Genomic DNA, 23793 nt, shown 5'->3' on the forward strand with positions numbered 1-23793 from the left:
AAAGTGATTCCACACCTCACAAGCTACAGACAACAGACAACATGGAAAGCAGCAATACACAGCTAGGGATTATGTTCACAAATCTGATTGACCTTTAGCCATGTCTTCATGTTTTTTGTGAAAGTGTGATAGGTGGTGCAATTCTGCTTTGAAAGTTGATAAACTTGTAACATCACTTTTGAGATAATGGTCTTTGCATGTTTTGGTACACCTACTGGAGAGCTCTTCTTTGTCTACACCTATTCAGCATTGTTCACACCCAGATACTTTATGTCTATGTCCCGGGAAATTCTCTTGTCACTTACAACCTCATTCTAATCGATCCCGAAGTAGCTTACGGACAATGTCAAATGTGATATAGCGAAACATCTGAGTGAGTTGGGTGCGCAATTACGCAGGTACTTTCCAGAAACGGATGACACAACAACTGGATTTGTTATCCCTTTCATGCCCTGCCTCCAGTCCACTTACCGATATCTGAACAAGAGAGCCTCATCGAAATTGCAACAACTGGTTCTGTGAAAAATGTATTTAATCAGAAGCCACTGCCAGATTTCTGGATTGGGCTGTKCTCAGAGTATCCTGCCTTGGCAAATCGCGCTGTTAAGACACTTTGCAACCTTTGCTACAGGCAGTTAGATTTGGTTATGTCATTTTCGGCTAAATTTGGGGGGAAAAGTGTCCTATCCGAAGATATCCTAATCTGACTTTGAAAGTGTCCAGATAAAAATAGTTTTTAAAAATATTTTTTGAATTCTTAGATGATGCTTACCTAGACACTTGTCTAAATTGATGGGTCATGTGAAAGAAATGCTATAACCAACCCCCGGCCAYAATTAGCTAAATTGATGGGTCACTATTGTCTAGACATGTAAACATGTTCATGAAATACAATAGATGTCCATAATCTTTTGTAGCTAGCTAGCTAGCTAGCTAAACAGTTAACCATAATTCCAATCCATAGCTACAGTGCAAACGGATTGTCATAGCTAGCCACCATGCATGAAATTTGATAAGTATAATATCTGAAAATTTAGCTAGACTCTTACACGTATACATGGAGTGGGAAGGTTTTCGTCTTTTTCCGTGGCTAAACCAAAACAGCATGCACGTTTGTTATTAAGGCACATGCAAGTTATCATGTTCCAGAAGGAATTTCTGCCAAAAATGCATTTTGATAAAAGAAAATGCTTCTCCTGTGAAGTAGTGACGTGCGATATACACATAGCTTCTTGAAACAGGTCACATATTGTGGCTTTATTGGGTCCACTCCTTAGCTAGCTAACTAATTATAAGAACAAGGAGACTGTAGCTCAACTTGAACCAGCGAACCGGGTTTTAAAGTAAAGATTTACCCACTTTGAATGTTATATTGATTTTGTGCATATCTGAGTAATGTTCAGTCAATTCCCGGGGTCATTTCATGTTTTATGTCTGTCTGAGCTGGTGCCATTCAAGCAGGTAGAAATACAGCTGGCGTGTACGTATTTCTGCCAGCTTGAATGGCGAATAGCTCAGATACACAATGTAGAGACCCYATATTGGGGAGTAGGGGAGAGTGGCGTAAATTGAGCCATAGGGTTAGAAACCATACACAAAATGAATCATCTGGACAAATATTAGGGAAGAGGCCATCATTTCATGGAGTCTATGAAGGATGAAACCATATKGAAAAAGTAAGCAAGTTAGGTAAAAGTCTAATTMATTTATTGTGTTATAGGTTTTATTATGCTTCTATCTAAGGTAGATCATTCTAAGATTTGTTTTATACATCAAGTTGGGGTCTTTATAAGTTACAATATGAGGTCCTAAACCTAGCATGAAAGTGCATCCTTGTAGCTGTGTGGGCTAATAATATTAGTCAAAATGTTTGCCTTGGGATAAGTTGWGCCAATGGCCATGGGTAAATTGAGCCAATGGTCACTATATCCCATAAAAATTATGACGCATTTTGTCAGTTTTATGCATAATATGCATAGTACTTCTGTGATTTGTCATGCATATGAACTCAAGACAGTGCATTTTTTATGTTAAAGAGCAGACATCATCMTGCCCTGTGTATACAAACGTGAAACAAGCAAGAGGTCTAGCCCCTCTTGAGGTTCTTGAACGAGCAACAAAGGAAGTGAGAGAAGGTAAGAAGTCCATGCGAGCAGCAGCAAGGGATAAAACAGACTGAATGACACTGAAGAGGTACATKGACAAAAAAGAAAACAAACATGTACCTATGCGAAAGAGAAGCTATGATAGAGTAGCAGAGGCACACAAGGTCTTATCTGATGACATGGAGTCTGAGCTTGCTAAACATATCAAGAATTTCGCAGACCAGTGTCATGGCCTTAATAGCATCAAATGCAGAGAACTTGCCTGCGAATTGGCATATCGAAACAACATCCCTGTCCTAGACAACTGATCAGGAAATGGAAGGGTAAGTGATATTGAACAGAGACCCAACAATTATTATCTGAATTAGTGTGGCAGGCCAGGGGTTTCAGGAAAATACGTTTACACAGATCAGACACAATTGTATTAGCTCGTTTCAAGGGTGTTTATTTACCTCTCTAGGGTTATGTGGATAGACTCCCTAGCGTCCCTCGTCAACAGCAAGTGAAAACTGCAGGGCGCCAAATTCAAAAACACAGAAACAATCCCATAATCTTTATTCCTCAAGCATATTTTCACACAATTTTAAAGCTCTACACTTGTTGTAAATCCAGCCAAAGTGTCCGATTTCAAAAAGTTTTACGACGAAAGCACACCAAACATTATGTTAGGTATGAGCCACGTCACAGAAAATAAAGACAGCCATTTCTTTCCCCTACTAAAGAGAGCAGTTAACAAAAAGCAGAAATAGAGATAAAATGAATCACTTAACCTTTGATAATCTTCATCAGATGACACTCATAGGACTTCATGTTACACAATACATGTATTTTTTGTTCGGTAAAGTTCATATTTATATCCAAAAATCTGAGTTTAGGCAAGACCCTACTGTCTCACTTGGCAAAAAGCCTGAGAAAATGCAGAGCGCCAAATTAAAAGAGAATTACTGTGAAAAATTACTATAAAATCAAACTTTCCATTAAATCACACATTGAAAGATACCAAATTAAAGCTCACCACTGGTTGTACATCAGCCAACATGTCAGAATTCATATATTGGCTTTTCAGCGAAAGCATACGATGCTTATGATCTGAGCATAGCACTATATAGTAAAAACAAAAGAGAGAAAACATTTCAACCAGCAGGCGCGACACAAAACGCAGAAATAAAAATATTAATTCATGCTCTTACTTTTGACGATCTCTGTTCCTAGGCACTCCAATATTAGTCCCATAAACATCACAAATGTCCTTTTGTTCGATTATTCCTAACTTGCTCAAACGTGACGACAAAATATTTCTAAAGTGGTTACCTCCGGTAAACCTTTCACCAAAAACCTTCAAAACTACTTTTGTAATACGAATACTTTAGTATTTTTTAACGGTTTAATAATTATAAAATTGAAGACAGGATAATATGTCTCATAACAGGATTAAAAAAAGGATATGTAGCATGCCTTCTGTGTTGATTTGAATAGCGCATGTCAGAAGCATCTCTCGGAGTGCCTCGAACTTTCAAAAAATGCCATTTTCTTCATTTACAGAAAGGAATAACCATCAACCTATTTCTCAGTGTGACGTTTAACGTTGACACTCTAGGACAGCCGAAGTAAGACTCAAGAAAATTCGCTTAGAAATCTGGTTTCATGAAAACTCATGAAAAACGAGCAGTGACCTCAAAAAATATCCTAAAAAGAAAACGGAATGGTTTGTCCTCGGATCGTTTAGAAGGACCTACTTTCTATTGGCCACCTAGTCCAGCTGGTGAGCAATCAGCCCCATCAATTGCCCAACCATAACACGGCCAAGGCTGTCCTCTCGTGCCAACTCTTCAATAAGTTAACTTGGTAAATCTGTTGGGGTTTCGGTCTCCCCGGATGCCGTATGCGGTAATTGATGGGTCCCAGCTTCTCTATCACCTTGTTCGGCCCRTGCCATGTTGCCAGGAACATATTTACTGCAGTGGGGATTACGACCAACACCGTGTCTCCCACCTGGAATTTTTTGGGCTGGGTTCCCCGATTGTAGACATGGGCTTTGGCGTGTTGGGCCTTCTCCTTGTGTTCTACCACACTGCGTAAGGGGGTCGGCTGGGCTTCCCACACCTCCTTGGCGAGATCCAGTAGGCCACGTGGCCTCCTCCCATAGAGGAGTTCGAAAGGGGAAAACCTGGTGKATGACTGGGGCACTTCTCGGTCCGAGAACATTAGCTGGGGTAGTAGCTGGTCCCAGTTCTATCCGTCCTGCTCGATGACCTTCCACAGCATTTGTTTGAGCGTTTTWTTGAACCGCTCAACRAGCCTATTCGTCTGCAGGGGAAAGATGCAGGCCCAGATATGCTTGATCTGCAGGAGAGCACACAAATCTTTCATTAGGCGGGACATAAACTCAGTACCTTGGTCTGTCAGGATCTCATTCGGGTTGCCCACCTGGCTAAAGAGGTGGAACAGCTTCTGGGTGATTCCCTTGGATACCGCTGCCTGTAGGGGAATGGCTGATACCGGGTGGCATAATCTACTATTACCAGGATGTACCAGTGTCCTCATGCCATTTTTACCAGGCATCCCACTATGTCCATGGTGATGTGTTCAAAGGGCTCCCCGATGATCGGTAGGAGGGCCAGCGGGTTTCGGAAGTGTGCTTTTGGGGCAGTGATTTGACACTCCGGGCAGCTGTGACAATCTTACTCAGCCCTCTCATCCCGGGCCAGTGGAACTGGGCGGTGATCCGTTCCCGGGTCTTCTCCTTTCCCAGGTGCGCCTCCAACAGGTGAACAATTCCCACGTACCGTTGGGGCAGCAACAGTACCTCTCGAAGCTCCCCCTGTTGGCACGACAMCTGATACAAAAGGTTATTCTTGATTTGGAAATGGGGGTATCGCCAGTCACTCACCCCCGGAAGTAGCTTTCAAGTAGCGGCTTTCAAGTTCGAATCCTCCCACTGGGCAGTCCCAAACTGCCCCCACAGTTGGCCCACAATGGGTGTCCCGGCTGGTCCCTCGAAATCGATGAGGGGAATGGGCTCCTCCTACAGTTGTTCACTGGGGGGGGGTCGGGTTCCGTCACCCCCTCGGACTCCGACTACGGGTTTGTCCACCTTCTTCCGGGCCAAGCATTCAACGGGTCATCCTCGCTCTTGTCTTCCGCCGGCTCGTGCATTTTTCCTCAGCTCCTCCCTCCACAGTGCCCTGAACAGTGGACAATCTCGTCCCACGAGGAGGGGTACCGGCAACTCCGGTACGGCACCCACCATCATCTGGCAGCCCCATTGTGGCGTCACGATATTGGCCTGTACGGTTGGACACCGCTTTGTGTCACTGTGGACACATGAGACGGACATCTCCCTACCACGTTCGGTCCCCTAGGCCAGCAGGCTCGTGGCTATGAGTGTAACAGGAGGTGACATAGTTCACTGCGTGGCCCACCTCGCTGCCGGGGCTTGCTGATGGCATTGAATCCTCTCGATCCGGGCAATTCCATGCAAGGTGCCTCTGGGCGCCACACTCAAAACACCCCCTTTGATCTCCATCTACCTGGGGTCGACTGTCGGTTCGGGATATACTGCTGTAAGAAGCGATCCATGACCACTTCGTCTATGATGGAAAGGGTGGATACATCGGTTAGGAGCCACGCCCTGTTGATTCGCACTAGGTGGCTGATCTGGGCTTGGGGGGAGGCGTCGGCCACGTACCACCAGTCGTGGACCAGTTGGGCCCGATGGGCCTGTCTGAATATGTCGTAGTTAGCTGCCTGTTCGTTGTTAAGGTCCAAATATGCCTTTTGGGAATTCCCGGACAGGTACGGGGCCAGCAGACTTACCCACTTTGGCCTTGGCCATCCTTCCCATAGCGCTGTCGGTTCAAACATGCAGAGGTATGTTTTCGATGTCATCATCCTCCGTTAGCTTGATTAAAAACTGGTCTGGATGCGATTCAGTAGGCSTTCCTCCTTGTAGCTTCCTGTTTTCTTCAACGAGGTAAACATTTTGTAGCCGCTTTTCCTCCAGCATTCGTTCCTGAACCGTCTGTTGGGCCCGGACGAACTGAACGATCAACTTGTCCAAGCTTATGCTGCGTAAACGTCAACCCTGATCTGACCATGTTATCAGAGATGCCCGCATTCTCCACCAATTGTGACAGACCAGGGGGTTTGGTCAAGACGTTTAGACAGATCAGACATGGACACAATTGTACTAGCTCGGTTTCAAGGGTGTTTATTAAATAACAATCAAAGAGAAAAGAATAGGTCTCCTCCAGGAGACCTCCTCCGGGATANGGACACAATTGTACTAGCTCGGTTTCAAGGGTGTTTATTAAATAACAATCAAAGAGAAAAGAATAGGTCTCCTCCAGGAGACCTCCTCCGGGATAACGTCTTCTGGACTCCGGAGTCTTGTTGTATCCTCTGGGGAACAAAACCGAGCTCCCTTCGTTATCTCTGCTACTGAGCACGATTATACAGGAGTTACCTCTCTTCCCCCTAGTACCCAACCTTGTGTGCTGCCCTTCAGGCAGCTTTATGGGACTCGTCCAGCTGGTGAGCAATCAGACCCTTAATTACTGGGCTGTCGAGTGGTTCAGCGGTCTAAGGCACTGCATCTCAGTGCAAGATGTATCACTGCAGTCCCTGGTTCGAATCCAGGCTGCATCACATCCGGATGTTATTGGAAGTCCCATAATTGGCCCGGGGTTGGCCGGGGTAGGCCGTCATAGTAATTAAGAATTTGTTCTTAACTGACGTGCCTAGTTAAATAAAGGTTAAATAAAAAAATGTAAACAATTACAAATTACTCACCAACCACAATCAGCCACAATTAGTCCTGACTGGAGAGCCTGTTGAGACCTGGCATGTCCAGCAGAGGGAGCCATCGCCGCAACAAGTCTCCCGCTGGTGGCTAACCTGCTGTATGCCACAGTAGGCATACATTTAAGCTATACAGTACCACACACCCATTCCATGTATTAAACTTTGACCTACCATCACCCATTAACCCCAAGGCGGCTCAACTTACCCTGTCCCTATGCTCAATTTACCCCATAGCTTATTAAGTACACCACCCCGTTCATGAAAATGGATTACTCCTACAAACAGTGAGTCACGTGGCCGTGGCTTGTTATATAAAGCAGGCAGGCACTGAGGCTTTAGAATGAAGAAAACAAGTGACCTAAGCAATTTTGAGCTTGATATGGAGTGCCGGATCCAGTATCTCAGAAACGGTCACCCTCCTGGGCTTTTCACACATGACAGTGTCTAGGGTTTACCGAGAATGGTGCGACAAACAAAAAATACCCAGTCAGCAGTANCAAGGGTGTTTATTAAATAACAATCAAAGAGAAAAGAATAGGTCTCCTCCAGGAGACCTCCTCCGGGATACCGTCTTCTGGACTCCGGAGTCTTGTTGTATCCTGTGGGGAACAAAACCGATCTCCCTTCGTTATCTCTGCTACTGAGCACGATTATACAGGAGTTACCTCTCTTCCCCCTAGTCCCCAACCTTGTGTGCTGCCCTTCTGGCAGCTTTATGGAACTCGTCCAGCTGGTGAGCAATCAGCCTCTTGATTACTGGGCTCTCGAGTGGTTCAGCGGTCTAAGGCACTGCATGTCAGTGCAAGAGGTATCACTGCAGTCCCTGGTTTGAATCCAGGCTGCATCACATCCAGCTGTTATTGGGAGTCCCATAATTGGCCAGGGTAGGCTGTCATAGTAATTAAGAATTTGTTCTTAAGTGACTTGCCTAGTTAAATAAAAAAATGTAAACAATTACAAATTACTCACCAACCACAATCAGCCACAATTAGTCCTGACTGGAGAGCCTGTTGAGACCTGGCACGTCCAGCAGAGGGAGCCATCGCCGCGACAAGTCTCCCACTGGTGGCTAACCTGCTGTATGCCACAGTAGGCATACATTTAAGCTATACAGTACCACACCCCCATTCCATGTATTCAACTTTGACCTACCAGCACCATCACCCATTTTCCCCAAGGCGGCTCAACTTACCCTGTCCCTATGCTCAATTAACCCCATAGTTTAGTAAGTACACCACCCCATTCATGAAAATGGATTACTCCTACAAACAGTGAGTCACGTGGCTGTGGCTTGTTATATAAAGCAGGCAGGCAGGCACTGAGGCGTTAGAATGAAGAAAACAAGTTACCTAAGCAATTTTGACCTTGATATGGAGTGCCGGATCCAGTATCTCAGAAACGGTCATCCTCCTGGGATTTTCACACATGACAGTGTCTAGGGTTTACCGAGAATGGTGCGACAAACAAAAAATACCCAGTCAGCAGTAWTCCTTTGKGCGAAAAGAGCCTGTTGATGAGAGAGGTCGAAGGAGAATGGCAAGAATCGTACAAGCTAACAGGCCGGCCACAAACAGACAAATAACGGCGAGGTACAACCGTGGTGTGCAGAACAGGATCTCGGAATGCACAACTCATCGATCCTTGTCACGGATGGGCTATTGCAACAGACAACCACACTGTGTTCCACTCTTGTCAGCTAAAAACAAGAAGAAGCGGCTCCAGTGGGCACGTGATCACCAACAGAGAACAATTGAGGAGTGGAAAAACATTGCCTGGAACATGACAGTGAGTTCAGTTTACTTTAGTGGCCTGTGCAGTCCCCAGACCTGGTCAGTCCCCAGGCCTCAACCCAATAGAGCATCTTCGGGATGAGATGGAACAGGCTGTTCGCAGCATGAATGTACTACTGTCCAATCTGCTGCAACTGCCATCGCGTCAGCATGAACCAACATCCCTGTCGAACTTATCTGACACCTTKTAAAATGCCCTAAAGATTTCAGGTTGTTCTGGAGTCAAAGGGGGGGGTCAGACCCGGTATTAGATGGGTGTACCTAAACTGTCCGGTGAGTGCATGTAGATATCTTTGTTAGAAAGAATACTATATTTCCCTTGATGTAGTGATGCTGAATATAAAAACTCAACTTAACCCAATCTCCCCTACAATGGCTCTCTGTGGAAGGTGTGCTGCGGCGATGAGGTCGTGGGCCACCTCCAAGCAGGCCTGCAGCTGACATGAACACTCAGGACCTGCTGCGGGAGCTGGTGCGTCAGGTGGCCACCCATACGCAAGTGGACTCCTCAGTTCTCTCCCCAGCAACAACAGTGCAGGAGGGCAGCCCGTTGACTCCTGCAYCTCACTTTGATAGGCCATGAGAATGAGTGGAAATTGGATGTCCCAATCGCTCTGGTTCCTGGGCAGTCTCAAGGGCTAGTTGGGCACCTAAAGTACATATGAATCTTTCGACTAGCCTATCGCTGTGCTGATGCAAGGGGGTAGTCCGCGTCTTCCTGTTACCCAGCCGTAGAGGTCTTCATGGGTCCAAAAAGTTGGACCTKTTCCRAAATGGATCCGTGGCTTTCCCACCGGACCCGATATGCATAAATAAAAACATTTAAACGGAGACCTGTTCCGAAATGGACCCAAGGATGACAATCAGACCCATTTCAAAACGACCTACTGTATGTAAAAACAGATCCAAAAAGACTCGTGCAGGTTCAGATCCGAGAGATCCATTCAGATCTGAGAGAAGAAAGAGAGAGAGAAAGAAACCACAGACCTGGCACTGCCAGCGGCATCAATAAACAAGCAATATTGGYCAAATAACCAACAGTTACGTGTCCTTAAAAAATGCCTCTAACAAATGACAAAAAACCTATTCATTGTGTTCTGATGTGTAGCATATTAAAAACTTTATAGCCTATTGTTTTTTTTGTTTTTTTTAATCAGGTATGAAGGTAAGACCCAGATGCAGACACGTCGAATTAATAATGGTTTAATAATCCAACAGGGACAGGCAATAGACAGGTTAAGGCAGGCARGGGTCAGTAAACCAGAGGTGGGGCAATGGTAATGGACGGCAGGCAGGCTCAGTGTCAAGGTAGGCAGAGGTCAATAATCCAGAGGTGGGGCAAAAGGCTCAGGGTCAGGTTGAGTGGTCAGGCAGGCGGGCTCAGAGTCAGGACAGGCAAGGCTCAAAACCAGGAGGGCGAGAAAAAGAGAGACTGGAAAAAGCAGGAGCTGAGACACAAACACGCTGGTTGACTTGACAAACAAGACAAACTGGCAACAGACAAACAGAGAACACAGGTATAAATACACAGGGGATAATGGGGAAGATGGSCGATACCTGGAGGGGGGTAGAGACAATCACAAAGACAGGTGAAACAGATCAGRGTGTGACAGGTTTTTACTTTCCTAAAACAATAATTGTCCACCTCACAATTTAGCTGTCAGAGATTTGAGTGCTAAATGCTTCAGGGTATTTCATTCATATAGGCCTAATAGGCTTAGGCATCCACTGTATGATACTAACCTATTTAATCCCATCGGTCACAATAGTGACCGTAAAAAACGTATTCAGTTATAAGGCTCTAAAAATGTTACTGAGTGATATATCAATGCATTTCCAGCAAATATTGAAATAATAAAGGGTCTCAATGAAAGATGTGTCACATGTTTAGTGTAAATTGTCAGAGCTGTTTACTTCCTGGTTGCACCATGAGAAGAGGATGGCTGCATCAAAGCTCCCAAACAAAAGGTTTGTGAAGTATGTTAGGACAAAGATTTTTGGTACACATCATCTTTAAGGTGTCTAGTATTGATATATGCATTTGGAATTACTCAACTTTGTTCAGTGTGGTCATAGAATGTGTAAACATGTTGACGGCAACAATAGTGACCAGCGGGATAACACAGTGCATCTAGGTATACACATAGTTATACACATACATAGCTCTTGTTTTACGTAACTTTCTACTCTGTTCTTTCTTTTAGTTTCACTTTGAGTCAAGTTCTGGATATATTGGATCTAGGTGACTGCCCAGACAAGGCATGCAACATTGCAGTTATCCCTCAAAGTGAGAAAGATGCTGTCCTGAGTGATTGTGATCGCGATGGGTCAGATATGGATTATGGACAGGCCATTTGCGGTGGTGCTTTTTAAATATATATATATATATATATATATAATTGTATTTTGTTCAGTGTATATTCTATTCTACAGGCTACCTCTATCCTAAATGTTACCTTTATGTTCAGTGGGAATGAATCACACGACTGCTATACAGTTGTTAGTGAATGTTGCMCTAAAATGTCACAATGACAATGTTACAATGAATATTGCACTAAAGTACAAGTTCAAATGTTATAATAAAGTTACAATATTAATGTTTCAATACATGTTGTACTAAAGTAACAATGTTACAATGTATGTTACAATAAAGTAACACTTTTGAAATACGTTGATGGTTGTTTTTTGTTGTTGTCTTTGCTCTCAGTATTCATATCGGTGTCGTATAATGGTTTTTGATGTGTAAAATAGTCACACTAGAATGTGACGGGGCATTCTAGTGGCAATGCTGGGGACGGCTAGTGACAGAGTTTTAAATGTGTTAATAACTGGGTTGGGATATATAAGAACTTTGATAACTGCATAGGAGAAATATGTTAATTCAGTATACGTAACATTATCCTACCGGTCACAATTGTGACCGACCATAAAACACACTTTTTCACCTACTTTTCCATTAAAATTTCAAAAAATATTGATTGATTACTTCAAAGGGTTACTAATGACACTTGATTTGAATATTTTCATGTCTGGGAGAAAAAAAAATCGGGATTAAATGGGTTAATATTTAAAAAGTAAATATAAAGGAAGATAAGCTTAGGTGCCATGTTCCCGACACCAACATGCATTCTTTAGCTTTGTCAGAGAGGCTACTACTGCTATACAGATATAGGCATACAGAACGAGGCTAATTCTTTAATTTTCGATCAGAATAGTTAAGCAGTATATTGTTAGATTAAATGAGTAGTTCTGGTAGGCCTTCTTTCTCACCTCAAGTTCAACTGTCGAAGTCAGTTGGAGCTCCGGTGCGCACTGCCTTCATTGGCCTGCAGTAGCTAAGGCTAATAATAGCTCTACCACACCAAACCTTCACAAAAGTTTATTTACTGTTCATTTCCTGGTAGCAGCTCTGGGAGTAACAAAGACCCACATTGGAGTAACAAAACTGTCTGGGTAGAGGTCTTCACGGGTCCAACAGACCCGAAATTCTGAGATCTGACCCACTTGCAGGTTCATGCCTTACGTGTTTGTGCTCGATCACAGTCGCCGGCATTCTGGCGCACATGGCCGCCTGGACAGGCTATCAAATTCTAGAAGCTCCCGGCGTGTTACACAATAGTTATTCTCTGGCTTGTCAAATATGTGACTGTAATCGGCAACAACTCATTCTCTTTCCTGGGTCATTACTGGCATCCGTATCGAGGTTGAACTTAGCGGAACTCAGAGGAACGTTATCACTCTCCCCTCAGTCTCGATCTGTCTCGCTCTCGCTCAGATCCCCCTCAACCCCCCAAACCTAGTGAGTTATCTGAACTCCTTCCCCCATACTTTCCCCATGAGCACCCCCACATAATAGAGCTAAAGGGTCGCTACAATATTGTAAAGCAATAAAGAGGCATGTTAATAACAAGTTTTATACAACGGGTGGATCTAATCCTAAATGCTGATTGGTTAAAACTGCATTCCAGCCGGTGTCTATTCCACAAGTTGCCACCTGCTAAATCTATGACATTAAAATGCCTATTTACTCTGTTCCATCTGACTGCGCAATTCATTGTCTCATCAGCCCAGCCAAGCAACTTATAAACTTGATCTCTAGTACAAAAAGCATCTGTGAGACATCTCACATTTCTTTTCGACTAACTTTTAGTTTTCAACAGCGGAGATTTGTATAAACTTTGCTGTCTGTCTCTCTGACATTTGCAACATTGTTTCAATATTCAAATTCGATGTTTGTGATTGTGTTACTGTAGCTGTGTTGTTGGCTAGCTCCTCTGAACAACAGTGTCCTGACGAGAGAGCACATTTTCTATGCAAGGCGAAATCACACCTCATTAGYTTATTGTTATGGTTGTATCCAAATAAATGTCACTAGAAAACAGCTTAAACAAATGCAAATGCATCTACATTGCTGTTATTCTGGCTGCACTTTTTGACGTGATTGTAAGTTAGCCGTAGTTGGCTTGCAATCAATAATGGATAAGAACGTTGCCACTGTCAGCCAGTATGGCAATGGAACATTTAGAACGAATGACTGGGTCGTGTCTATAGATACAGAACAAAAAGACTGAACAACTGGGTCTCCAGCAACCCTAGATTTGTGTCGGGACTATATCTTGTGGAAGGAGGAAATAGTATGAATAAGTTAATTAAAAATGAACATATGTCAATCATTATTTGAATATGTTGGTAACCCATTGTCTAAAAGTGATAATGCCCTCGAAGCTGGTGTTTGGAGGATACTGTAAAGTCTGCATTCTACATGCAGACTTTACAGTAACTGTCCAGTGAAAATCTCACTTTTAGAAGTTAATATTCTGTTAAAACTTACCAAAATAATGTTGACTCATCAAATACTAATCCTGTACTACAATGAACAAAAATATAAACGCAACATTTAAAGTGTTGGTCCCATGTTTCATGAGCTGAAATAAAAAATCCAAAATTGTGTGCACTAATTTGTTTACATCCCTGTTAGAGAGCATTTCTGYCAAGATAATCCATCTGGTGTGGCTGATTAAACAGCGTGATCATCACATAGGTGCACCTTGTGCTGGGGGAAAAATAAACGGCCACTCTAAAATGTGCAGTTTTCCCCCCATAACACAATGCCACAGGTTGCTCAAGTTTTCAGGGAGCATGCAATTGGCATGCTGACTGCAGAAATGTCCACCAAAGCTTTTGCCAGATAATTGAATTGTTCATTTCTGTTCCATAAGCCGCCTCCAACGTCGTTTTAGAGAATTTGGCAGTATGTCCAAACAGGCCTCGCAACTGATGAAACTGGGTTTGCACAACCAAGTCATTTCTGCACAGAAACCGTCTCAGGGAAGCTCATCTGCGTGCTCTTCATCCTCACGCTTCTCCAGTGTGCTCTACCTTTTTTTAAAGGTATCTTGCATATCTGTATTCCCAGTCATGTGAAATCCATATATTAGGGCCTACTGAATGTATKTCAATTGACTGATTTCCTCATATGAACTGTAACTCTTTGAAATTGTTGCATGTTGCGTTTATTATTTTGTTCAGTGTATAAATTGGAGGAAAAAACACTTCAAAAACCCCACCTCAAACTTGTATCTCAAACAGACCGTTTTTTTTTTCTTCACTATTTCCTCCTGTCATCATCCTAAGGAGGATGAGCTGGCCAATAAGCGGGCTACTGCATGAATGTTTTTAATGACCAGTATACGCCCACACCATTCTGTTGTTGGGGTACGCCCACACCATTCTGTTGTTGGGGTACGCCCACACCATTCCAACACAGAAAAACGTCTATTTAACTTGCTTAAATACAATTTTTTTGGAAGCACAGCTATTTCACTCATATTGTAATTTATTATAGGTCATCTTTTATAGAAATCGGGAAACATTGGACAGTTACTATAAATAAAGTTTAGCTCAGGGCTGATGTTTCTCCTATGTACAGATCTAGGATGTATCAGCTTCCCCAAACCTAACCTTAATCACTAGTGGATTTTTTTTTAAACTGACCTAAGATCAGCAACGTCAACTTAAACCTAAATTGCTCACCCTAATACTCTCTGTCGCCCCCCTCAGGCTCTACTGGACCTGGGCGCATCACCAGACTACAAGGACAGCCAGAGTCTGACCCCCCTCTACCATACAGTCCTGGTGGAGGGAGACCCAAGCTGCTGTGAGCTGCTACTGAGGGCCCACGCCACCGTCTCTTGCCATGACGAAAACGGCTGGCACGAGATACACCAGGTGTAATAATCGATTGGATTTATATAGAGGTAGCCTAACGGTTAAGAGCTTTGGGCCAGTAACCTTTTGGGCCAGTAAGCTGGCAAGGTGGAAAAATCTGCTGTTTTGCCCTTGATCAAGTTAACAGTTAACCCCCAACAACAACTACTCCCCGGGCTCTGATGACGTGGAAGTMTATTAAGGCAGCCCCCCTGCACCTCTCTGATTCAGAGGGGTTGGGTTAAATGCAGAAGACACATTTCGGTTGAATGCATTCAGTTGTGCAACTGATTAGGTATCCCCTTTCCCCAAAGGGTTTTACATACAAATGTTCGACATACTGGTTTAGTTGGGAGTCTCAAGTTACAGAGCCTGATACAGTACTAAAGCAAATTAGCCAAGCCAATGAAATGATATGGACTCCCTTGAATAAGCTATCTTGTAGTTGATTGGAAATAATTCCGCTTTTGGTAGATGTTTCACTTTATGAATTGCTTTGGTTGAGAAGCAAGCTTGGCTAGACCTTCAGCAGCAAAACAACAGTAAGATAGCCCAGCTCAGTTGGTACTCTGACTGACATCTAGTGTGCAGAACAAGACGATACAGTTGAGGATATCTTTAGTCTACAGGCTCCTCATTTTCTATGATAGTCCCGGTAGATATGGACATGCCTTTTTTTTTGGACCTTCTCTCTGTTCGTTTGTTTGCTGTGGACAGAAGCCTGTTAAGGTATCGGCGACATTATTGACCTGGTCTCTGTGTTTGCTGGCAGACCTGTAGGTATGGACATTATTGACCTGGTCTCTTTGTTTGCATGGCAGACCTGTAGGTATGGACATTATTTGACCTGGTCTCTGTGTTTGTGTGGCAGACCTGTAGGTATGGACATTATTGACCTGGTCTCTGTGTTTGCGTGGCAGACCTGTAGGTATGGACATATTTGACCTGGTCTCTGTGTTTGCGTGGCAGACCTGTAGGTATGGACATTATTTGACCTGGTCTCTGTGTTTGCGTGGCAGACCTGTAGGTATGGACATTATTTGACCTGGTCTCTGTGTTTGTGTGGCAGACCTGTAGGTATGGACATTAGTTGACCTGGTCTCTTGTGTTGCGTGGCAGACCTGTAGGTATGGACATTATTGACCTGGTCTCTGTGTTTGTGGGCAGACCTGTAGGTATGGACATTATTTGACCTGGTTCTGTGTTTGTATGGCAGGCATAAGTCAAGATATGGACATGTCCAGCACCTGGAGCACCTGTTGTTCTACAGAGCAGATATAGGTGTCCAGAACGCCTCAGGAAACACGGCTCTACACATCTGTGCTCTATACAAGCAGGTGAGAAAACACAAACCACCATTTAGCTGTCAATCAACTGTACAGAGGGGTTTATATTATACCATCTACAATGTTTTAATTATACCATTAGTGTATTGTTTTGGTACAGGCCCATAGTAATCAGGATTAGGGTCAATTCCATTTGAATTCAGTCAGTTCAAGAAGTCAACTGATTGGACTGAATTGAAATGGAATTCACTCCAATCCTGAAAATTATGCTATTGTTAGCGAAGGGGGAAATGATGATGAATAAATATCCGGTTGATTCGTCACATGGATAAAGATTGACTGGATGTGCTGCTGATGATACGCTGCTGATGATATGCTTCACTGCGATGGATGAATCCTGGGTGAACACTAGTCAATATTGCCTTAACATTTTAAAATTTATCCATCTATCATGTTCTATATGGTGCTTAGAGATAGATGGAAACGAATGATGACAATTAGTAATGTCATTCATTACTGTGCGCGCGCGTGATCCTTGTGTCAATGGCTATGAATTATAGTTTAAATGTTAATCCCTCCACTCTGTCATATGAGCATTACACACACACACACACACACACACTCACACACACACGCACACACACAAACACACACACATTTTCCAGATGGTGGTTTTAGCATGGGATGTGTGTGTGAAATATCTCTCCTGTTCTCTGTAGGGTTCACTGCTCCCATGAGATATGGCACAGATTTTTTTTAAACTCTCTCTCCTGCCATTAGAGAGAGAGAGAGAGTGAGGAATGATGAGAGAGACAGGGAGAAAGAGTAAGAGAGAGAGAAAGAGAGCGAAAGAGAGATGATTCCCTCTCCATTGTTTGGTGTTGTGCAATCTCTTTCCTCAAGTGCTCTGCTCAGCTCCTACACGGGCAAGGTTTATCTCCATGGCTTTCTGATTGTAATGACAGTCACTAGGAGGGATAACTAGGAGGGATCAACTTCTGCTTGATTTAGCCTTCACATAATGTTATTATTATTATTATAGATATCTGCCCCATATTTTATGCATAATCTGTTGTTCATCTGAGGACTAGTGGCAGTAGAATATAATAAGAGCAAGTAGGGGGATTCCATGCCAGCATAGTGTCACGTTCTGATCTTAGTTCCTTTGTTATGTCTTTATTTTAGTTTGGTCAGGGCGTGAGTTGGGGTGGGCATTCTATGTTGTTTTTCTATGTTTTGGTCTGTTGTTAGATTTCTATGTGTTGGGCCTAGTATGGTTCTCAATCAGAGGCAAGTGTCAGTCATTGTCTCTGATTTGGGAGCCATATTTAGGTAGCCTGTTTTTCATTGTGTGTTGTGGGTGATTGTTTCCTGTGTCTGTACCATACGGGACTGTTTCGGTTGTTTGTTTGTACTTTTGTTAAGTGTTCTGTTGATTTATTAAATATCTCATTATGGACACTTACATTTACATTTACATTTAAGTCATTTAGCAGACGCTCTTATCCAGAGCGACTTACAAATTGGTGCATTCACCTTATGATATCCAGTGGAACAACCACTTTACAATAGTGCATCTAACTCTTTTAGGGGGGGGGGGGGGGGTTAGAAGGATTACTTTATCCTATCCTAGGTATTCCTTAAAGAGGTGGGGTTTCAGGTGTCTCCGGAAGGTGGTGATTGACTCCGCTGACCTGGCGTCGTGAGGGAGTTTGTTCCACCATTGGGGTGCCAGAGCAGCGAACAGTTTTGACTGGGCTGAGCGGGAACTGTACTTCCTCAGAGGTAGGGAGGCGAGCAGGCCAGAGGTGGATGAACGCAGTGCCCTTGTTTGGGTGTAGGGCCTGATCAGAGCCTGAAGGTACGGAGGTGCCGTTCCCCTCACAGCTCCGTAGGCAAGCACCATGGTCTTGTAGCGGATGCGAGCTTCAACTGGAAGCCAGTGGAGAGAGCGGAGGAGCGGGGTGACGTGAGAGAACTTGGGAAAGTTGAACACCAGACGGGCTGCGGCGTTCTGGATGAGTTGTAGGGGTTTAATGGCACAGGCAGGGAGCCCAGCCAACAGCGAGTTGCAGTAATCCAGACGGGAGATGACAAGTGCCTGGATTAGGACCTGCGCCGCTTCCTGCGTGAGGCAGGGTCGTACTCTGCGAATGTTGTAGAGCATGAACCTACAGGCTGTCTCTTATACACATCTAGATGTGTATAAGAGACAGGGCGAGATCATGGAACGGGCAGTCCTTCCCCGGGAGGAAGAGCAGCTCCGTCTTGCCGAGGTTCAGCTTGAGGTGGTGATCCGTCATCCACACTGATATGTCTGCCAGACATGCAGAGATGCGATTCACCACCTGGTTATCAGAGGGGGGAAAGGAGAAGATTAATTGTGTGTCGTCTGCATAGCAATGATAGGAGAGACCATGTGAGGATATGACAGAGCCAAGTGACTTGGTGTATAGCGAGAATAGGAGAGGGCCTAGAACAGAGCCCTGGGGGACACCAGTGGTGAGAGCACGTGGTGCGGAGACAGATTCTCGCCACGCCACCTGGTAGGAGCGACCTGTCAGGTAGGACGCAATCCAAGCGTGGACCTTGCCGGAGATGCCCAGCTCGGAGAGGGTGGAGAGGAGGATCTGATGGTTCACAGTATCAAAGGCAGCCGATAGGTCTAGAAGGATGAGAGCAGAGGAGAGAGAGTTAGCTTTAGCAGTGCGGAGCGCCTCCGTGACACAGAGAAGAGCAGTCTCAGTTGAATGACTAGTCTTGAAACCTGACTGATTTGGATCAAGAACCACCACAGAACTTACCACGCTGCACATTGCTCCGATCCTTGCTACTCCTCCTCAGACGAAGAGGAAATCCGTTACACATAGGCTGAAAATATTTAGGTTTTCTTAGATTGTTCTGGAAATTCTCACATAGAAACTTAATTGGGAGGGAGGATGTTTGATATGCTTTTTACAATCAAGATGAAAGTGGCCATTTTGTCAAACTGTGTAGAATTGCAGGAAATGTGTTTTAAAATGTCAAACAAATTTAGCGGGGAGGACCCCCCGGAACCCCTATCTACTGTTCATCCACCTCAATATCTACACCACAATTTCGCCCTTGCCTTGATCTGTCTGTATCCTCTTGACTGGTGTGGTTTGTTTAAGACACTAAGTATGCTTCTCTGCATCTCTGCTAAAATCTGGGTAACAGATTGAAAGGAATGAGTCTTATTCTGTACATTTAGTAATCGCTTGCTTTTCTAAAGTCTACCAACATTGCCAGCAGACATGCCAGCGAAGATAGTTAGACAAGCTAGCTACTCTTAATTTATTGATAGCCTGAAATGGCTTCTCGGTAGCTAGTTATGAGGTTGGGAGATTGGGAATTTATCTGGGCTAGCTAAAGCCAACTTCATACAATTTCTAGGTAGCTAGTATTATTCCAACAACAAAACATTTAACCAGATAAATCTAAACCTTTGCCCGCTATGGACACGATGCCTCTGAATTTATTGAACATTAAAACTATGAATATTCATATCTCGAAAGTACCCTTTTGATTTTGATAATTTTTGGACAGATTGTTTTCAACTTTCCAGAGTGGGCTCTCTGCTACTTTTAAAGTGATACATTTTATGAGCACCACCAACACAGTGATTAGGAAAATGGATTCGGGAACTCCCTCTGCTGGTGATTTGCTGAAGGGTAGTGCTAGCAGGGATCCTTTGGACGTCCAACTCCACCGTCACACAATTAAGTCGAAAGTTATAACGGTTAAGGTAAGGGTTACGGTTAGGGTTAGGTAAGGGTTATTGATGTAAAAATGTATCACTAGCCACTTTAAACAATGCCACTTAATATAATGTTTACATACCCTACATTACTCATATCATATGTATATACTGTACTCTATATCATCTACTGCATCTTGCCATCTTTATGTAATACATGTATCACTAGCCACTTTACTCTATGCCACTTTATGTTTATATACCCTACATTACTCATCTCATATGTATATACTGTACTCTATACCATCTACTGCATCTTGCCTATGCCGTTCTGTACCATCACTCATTCATATATCTTTATGTACATATTCTTTATCCCTTTACACTTGTGTGTATAAGGTAGTAGTTGTGGAATTGTTAGGTTAGATTACTCGTTGGTTATTACTGCATTGTCGGAACTAGAAGCACAAGCATTTCCCTACACTCGCATTAACATCTGCTAACCATGTGTATGTGACAAATAAAATAAAAWTTGATTTGATTTGAATGGTTAGGGTTAGGTAAGGGTTATGGTTATGGTTATGGTTAAGGTTAGAGTTAGGGTAAGAGCAGGGGTTAAGGTTTCGGGCAGGGACGTCCCAAGGACCCCGGATAGCACTACCCATTTGCTGAACAAGCAATCCTACAGGAGGGATGTCATTGGTTAATGATATTGTTCATGTTGAATCAGTTCATGTGAAAATTCTATGTCAGAATATAGCCATACTCCATATTTTTGAGCACACTATAAGGAGTATAATGACACCAAGATGTTGTCTGTATACGTGTGGTTCATGGTCCATAAGATCTTACAGGAGGCATGCATAGGTCTAAAAAGGGCCTAAAATGGCCACTTTCATCATGATTTCCTATGTACAAAGCATGTTAAACATACTTCCTCCCAATAACATTTGCATGGAAAGGGAAAGAGGGGATACCTAGTGAGTTGCACAACTGAACGCATTCAACTGAAATGTGAGTTACTAAAAATATTTTCGGGCCATGCTGGCGTGGAATCGCCCAGTAGGCGGAGTATTAGCTTGAACTGGGGTGTGTGTGTGTGTGTGTGTGTGTGTGTGTGTGTGTGTGTGTGTGTGTGTGTGTGTGTTGTTTGTTTGTTTGTTGTTTGTTGTGTGTGTGTGGTGTGGTGTGTGTGTGTGTGTGTGTGTGTGTGTGTGTTGTGTTGTGTGTGTGTGTGGTTTGTGTGTGTGTGTGTGTGTGTGTGTGTGTGTGTGTGTGTGTGGTGTATGTGTATGTATGTGCAGGCACTGTTCGTGCGTGGGCGCCTGCGTGTTTGTGTGCCTGATTGTACGGGTGTGTGTATGCTCGCGTGTGTGTGTGTGTGTGGTGTGTGTGGTGTGCGGGCACGTGTATGTGTATGTCGCGGCGTGCGTGTGTTTGTAGTGGAGCATTCCGTGGGTGGGCTGCTGAATCCAGCTAGCAGCAGGCTATAGTGCCACATACAGTTACCACAGCTCCATCTCTTTATTCACCCATCTTTACACAACGTGTACTGAGATCTACTGCACTGAGATCCTTACTGGAGAACTGAGGTGTTACCTGGTAACAGACACAAGGCATCATCAGCCAGAACAGGGTGAGCTGCATCTCCAGGACAATGATCAGTCCTGGAATGTTCTGGAATCAGTCTGGATCAGTTGATGGAATGGAACGTTTGAGCAAGATGGTTTCTGGTTCTCTCGTTAAATGGGTTCAGTACAGAAGAGGGTAATACTGTACAGTAGCTGGCTGCAGAAAGAGAGAGAGAGAGAGAGAGAGAGGTGGAGTTTAAATTAATGAGGTCCTGGTCACAACCCTTACAGTGTCTTACTCGCTCTCTCTCTCGCTCTTTTTTTAAAATTGTATTTATTCCTCCCTAAGGAACACTGTGCCAGAGTACTGCTTGTTCGTGGTGCCAACAAGGAAGTGAAGAACTACAGAAGCCAGACATCATTCCAGGTATGGACTGACTCACAACTCTAACCAGTACTGCTCACAGTAAAGGCTTGCTGTGGAGTATAGATGGCTACATTCCAATCTCCAGTCTAGCAAGCCACACGGCCAGTACATTGCTTCATTCTTCTATATGGTATGCTGTATAATGGTCATCCATTGTTTCCATTGCTCTTCTTTTCTCAGATGAATTACAGCAGTAGAGAGCTTGTTACAGTAGTGTAGTATGTGATACTATTTTTGCAGGCAGGTGGCAAGTCTAAGTCTGTGTTTTCTCGGTCTCATTTGGTTCACTTGCCGTTTCAGAAGGGGAGTGCAAGAGGTTTGCTACTGATTTAAGCAAAGCACTATATATGAGTCAGTGGTTCCTTATACGGTAGTCTTTTATGTAGCTGTGAACAAGCCGTCAGTGGTCCTGGGATAATTATTCGTGTTTTAATTGTTGTTTACATGCATGTGTCAGCATTCCACGGTGTTGTACATCTCAAACAACCAATTAGTCATACTGTAGGTGTGATGCATCTTGGGGGTTGAAGTAGAACATATCGAATGCATATCGAAATAGCTTTCTAGCTATAGTTGACTGTATGTTTTATTTTTTTCCCATGTATCATTCCTATTCTGTTCACCAACTGTGTACTACTTTTCATGCAGATACAGTAATTCCGTATCCCACAAATATTTGAGCCGTGAATTCACACAGACATTGTTTTGACCTATTTTATTTTCACTGGCAGCAGGCCTATGTAGCTGCTAAGACATATTGCTATTTAAATAGCATGGCAAAATAAGAACTACTGCGTGAGGTACATTAGTACCAAGCACGCAAATACAAATAATGTTTATTCTGGGAAAGAATCTCCCTTTTTGTGGTATGTTTATGGTAGAAAGAAGAACATTTTTCACCAAATCCCCTCTTTACCTCCTCATGCTTTCTTAGCAGTCTGAACTCATCCTCAGTTACTCTGAACTCCTATTACTTGGTCCGATCCCCAGCTGAGCCAACTGTCTTCTCTTGCATCATGTTGGAGTCAGTGGAGTGTTGCTGTTTATGTAATGTACATTTCCGCTGAGCGCTGATGCGTCCTCAAATTCTCTCTATTATTCATTCATCCCCCTTCATACTTCTGAAATTGTTTCTTGCCTCAATGACTCCTTAATTACAGCTAATTTGAAGGGGTCCATAAACCGCATTCACCACAGCCAATCAAATTCTGATTAAGTCTTCCCAGTTTAAACAGGCATCTGCTGACTGATGGTGACAATTTAAGAGCTGAGATTAAGGTTGCATCCCAAATGGCACCCTATTTCCTATATAGTGCACTATGGGCCCTGATCAAAAGTAGTGCACTATAGAGGGAACAGGGTGCCATTTGGTACTGATTCAGAGCAAATTGGACCACTTCACTTCTTGCTCCTCTTTTCTGACCCACTTTCATCCTAAAATCACATCCCGCTCCACTTCCTAGCACACCCTGCCGTCATACCTCACCTTATCTCCATATGGTTTGGGACAAGGTAATCCTCCCCTCTCCATCTTATCTCTCTCTCCCACTCTCTATCTCACCCTCCTTCTGCTCTCTGTTTCTGTGGTCCCCTTGTTTTCCTGTCTGTCTGTTTCTCTCTGTCCCTCTCTGCCCAGCCATCATAACTTACCTCCGTATGGTTTGGGAACAGGTATACAGACAGCAGAGCAGAGAGCGGAGCGCGCGTGGTGTACTCTGCTGTGCAGAGTTAAGAGGGGGGGGATGTAATCGTTTGTAGCAGAAGGGTTCCAGCAGGCTATCATTGTGGTTATACTGTAGCAGAAGGGTTCCAGCAGGCTTTCATTGTGGTTAGTACTGTAGCAGAAGGGTTCCAGCAGGCTATCATTGTGGTTAGTACTGTAGCAG

At 43.8% G+C, this 23793-nt stretch overlaps 1 protein-coding gene across 1 annotated transcript in view; it reads left to right on the plus strand.

Moving 5' to 3' along the window:
* LOC111952241 (SH3 and multiple ankyrin repeat domains protein 2-like) overlaps positions 1-23793 on the plus strand; it is a 99150-nt gene that overhangs the window by 45065 nt on the left and 30292 nt on the right. The window contains exons 8-11 of the mRNA XM_023970785.2: positions 14759-14926; positions 15678-15685; positions 16134-16242; positions 21830-21907. Coding sequence (XP_023826553.1) covers positions 14759-14926; positions 15678-15685; positions 16134-16242; positions 21830-21907 — 363 coding nt within the window. The remainder of the gene's footprint in view (positions 1-14758; positions 14927-15677; positions 15686-16133; positions 16243-21829; positions 21908-23793) is intronic.

Source organism: Salvelinus sp. IW2-2015, linkage group LG26 (genome assembly GCF_002910315.2).
Source record: "Salvelinus sp. IW2-2015 linkage group LG26, ASM291031v2, whole genome shotgun sequence".
In the NCBI taxonomy this organism is placed as follows: Eukaryota; Metazoa; Chordata; class Actinopteri; order Salmoniformes; family Salmonidae; genus Salvelinus; species Salvelinus sp. IW2-2015.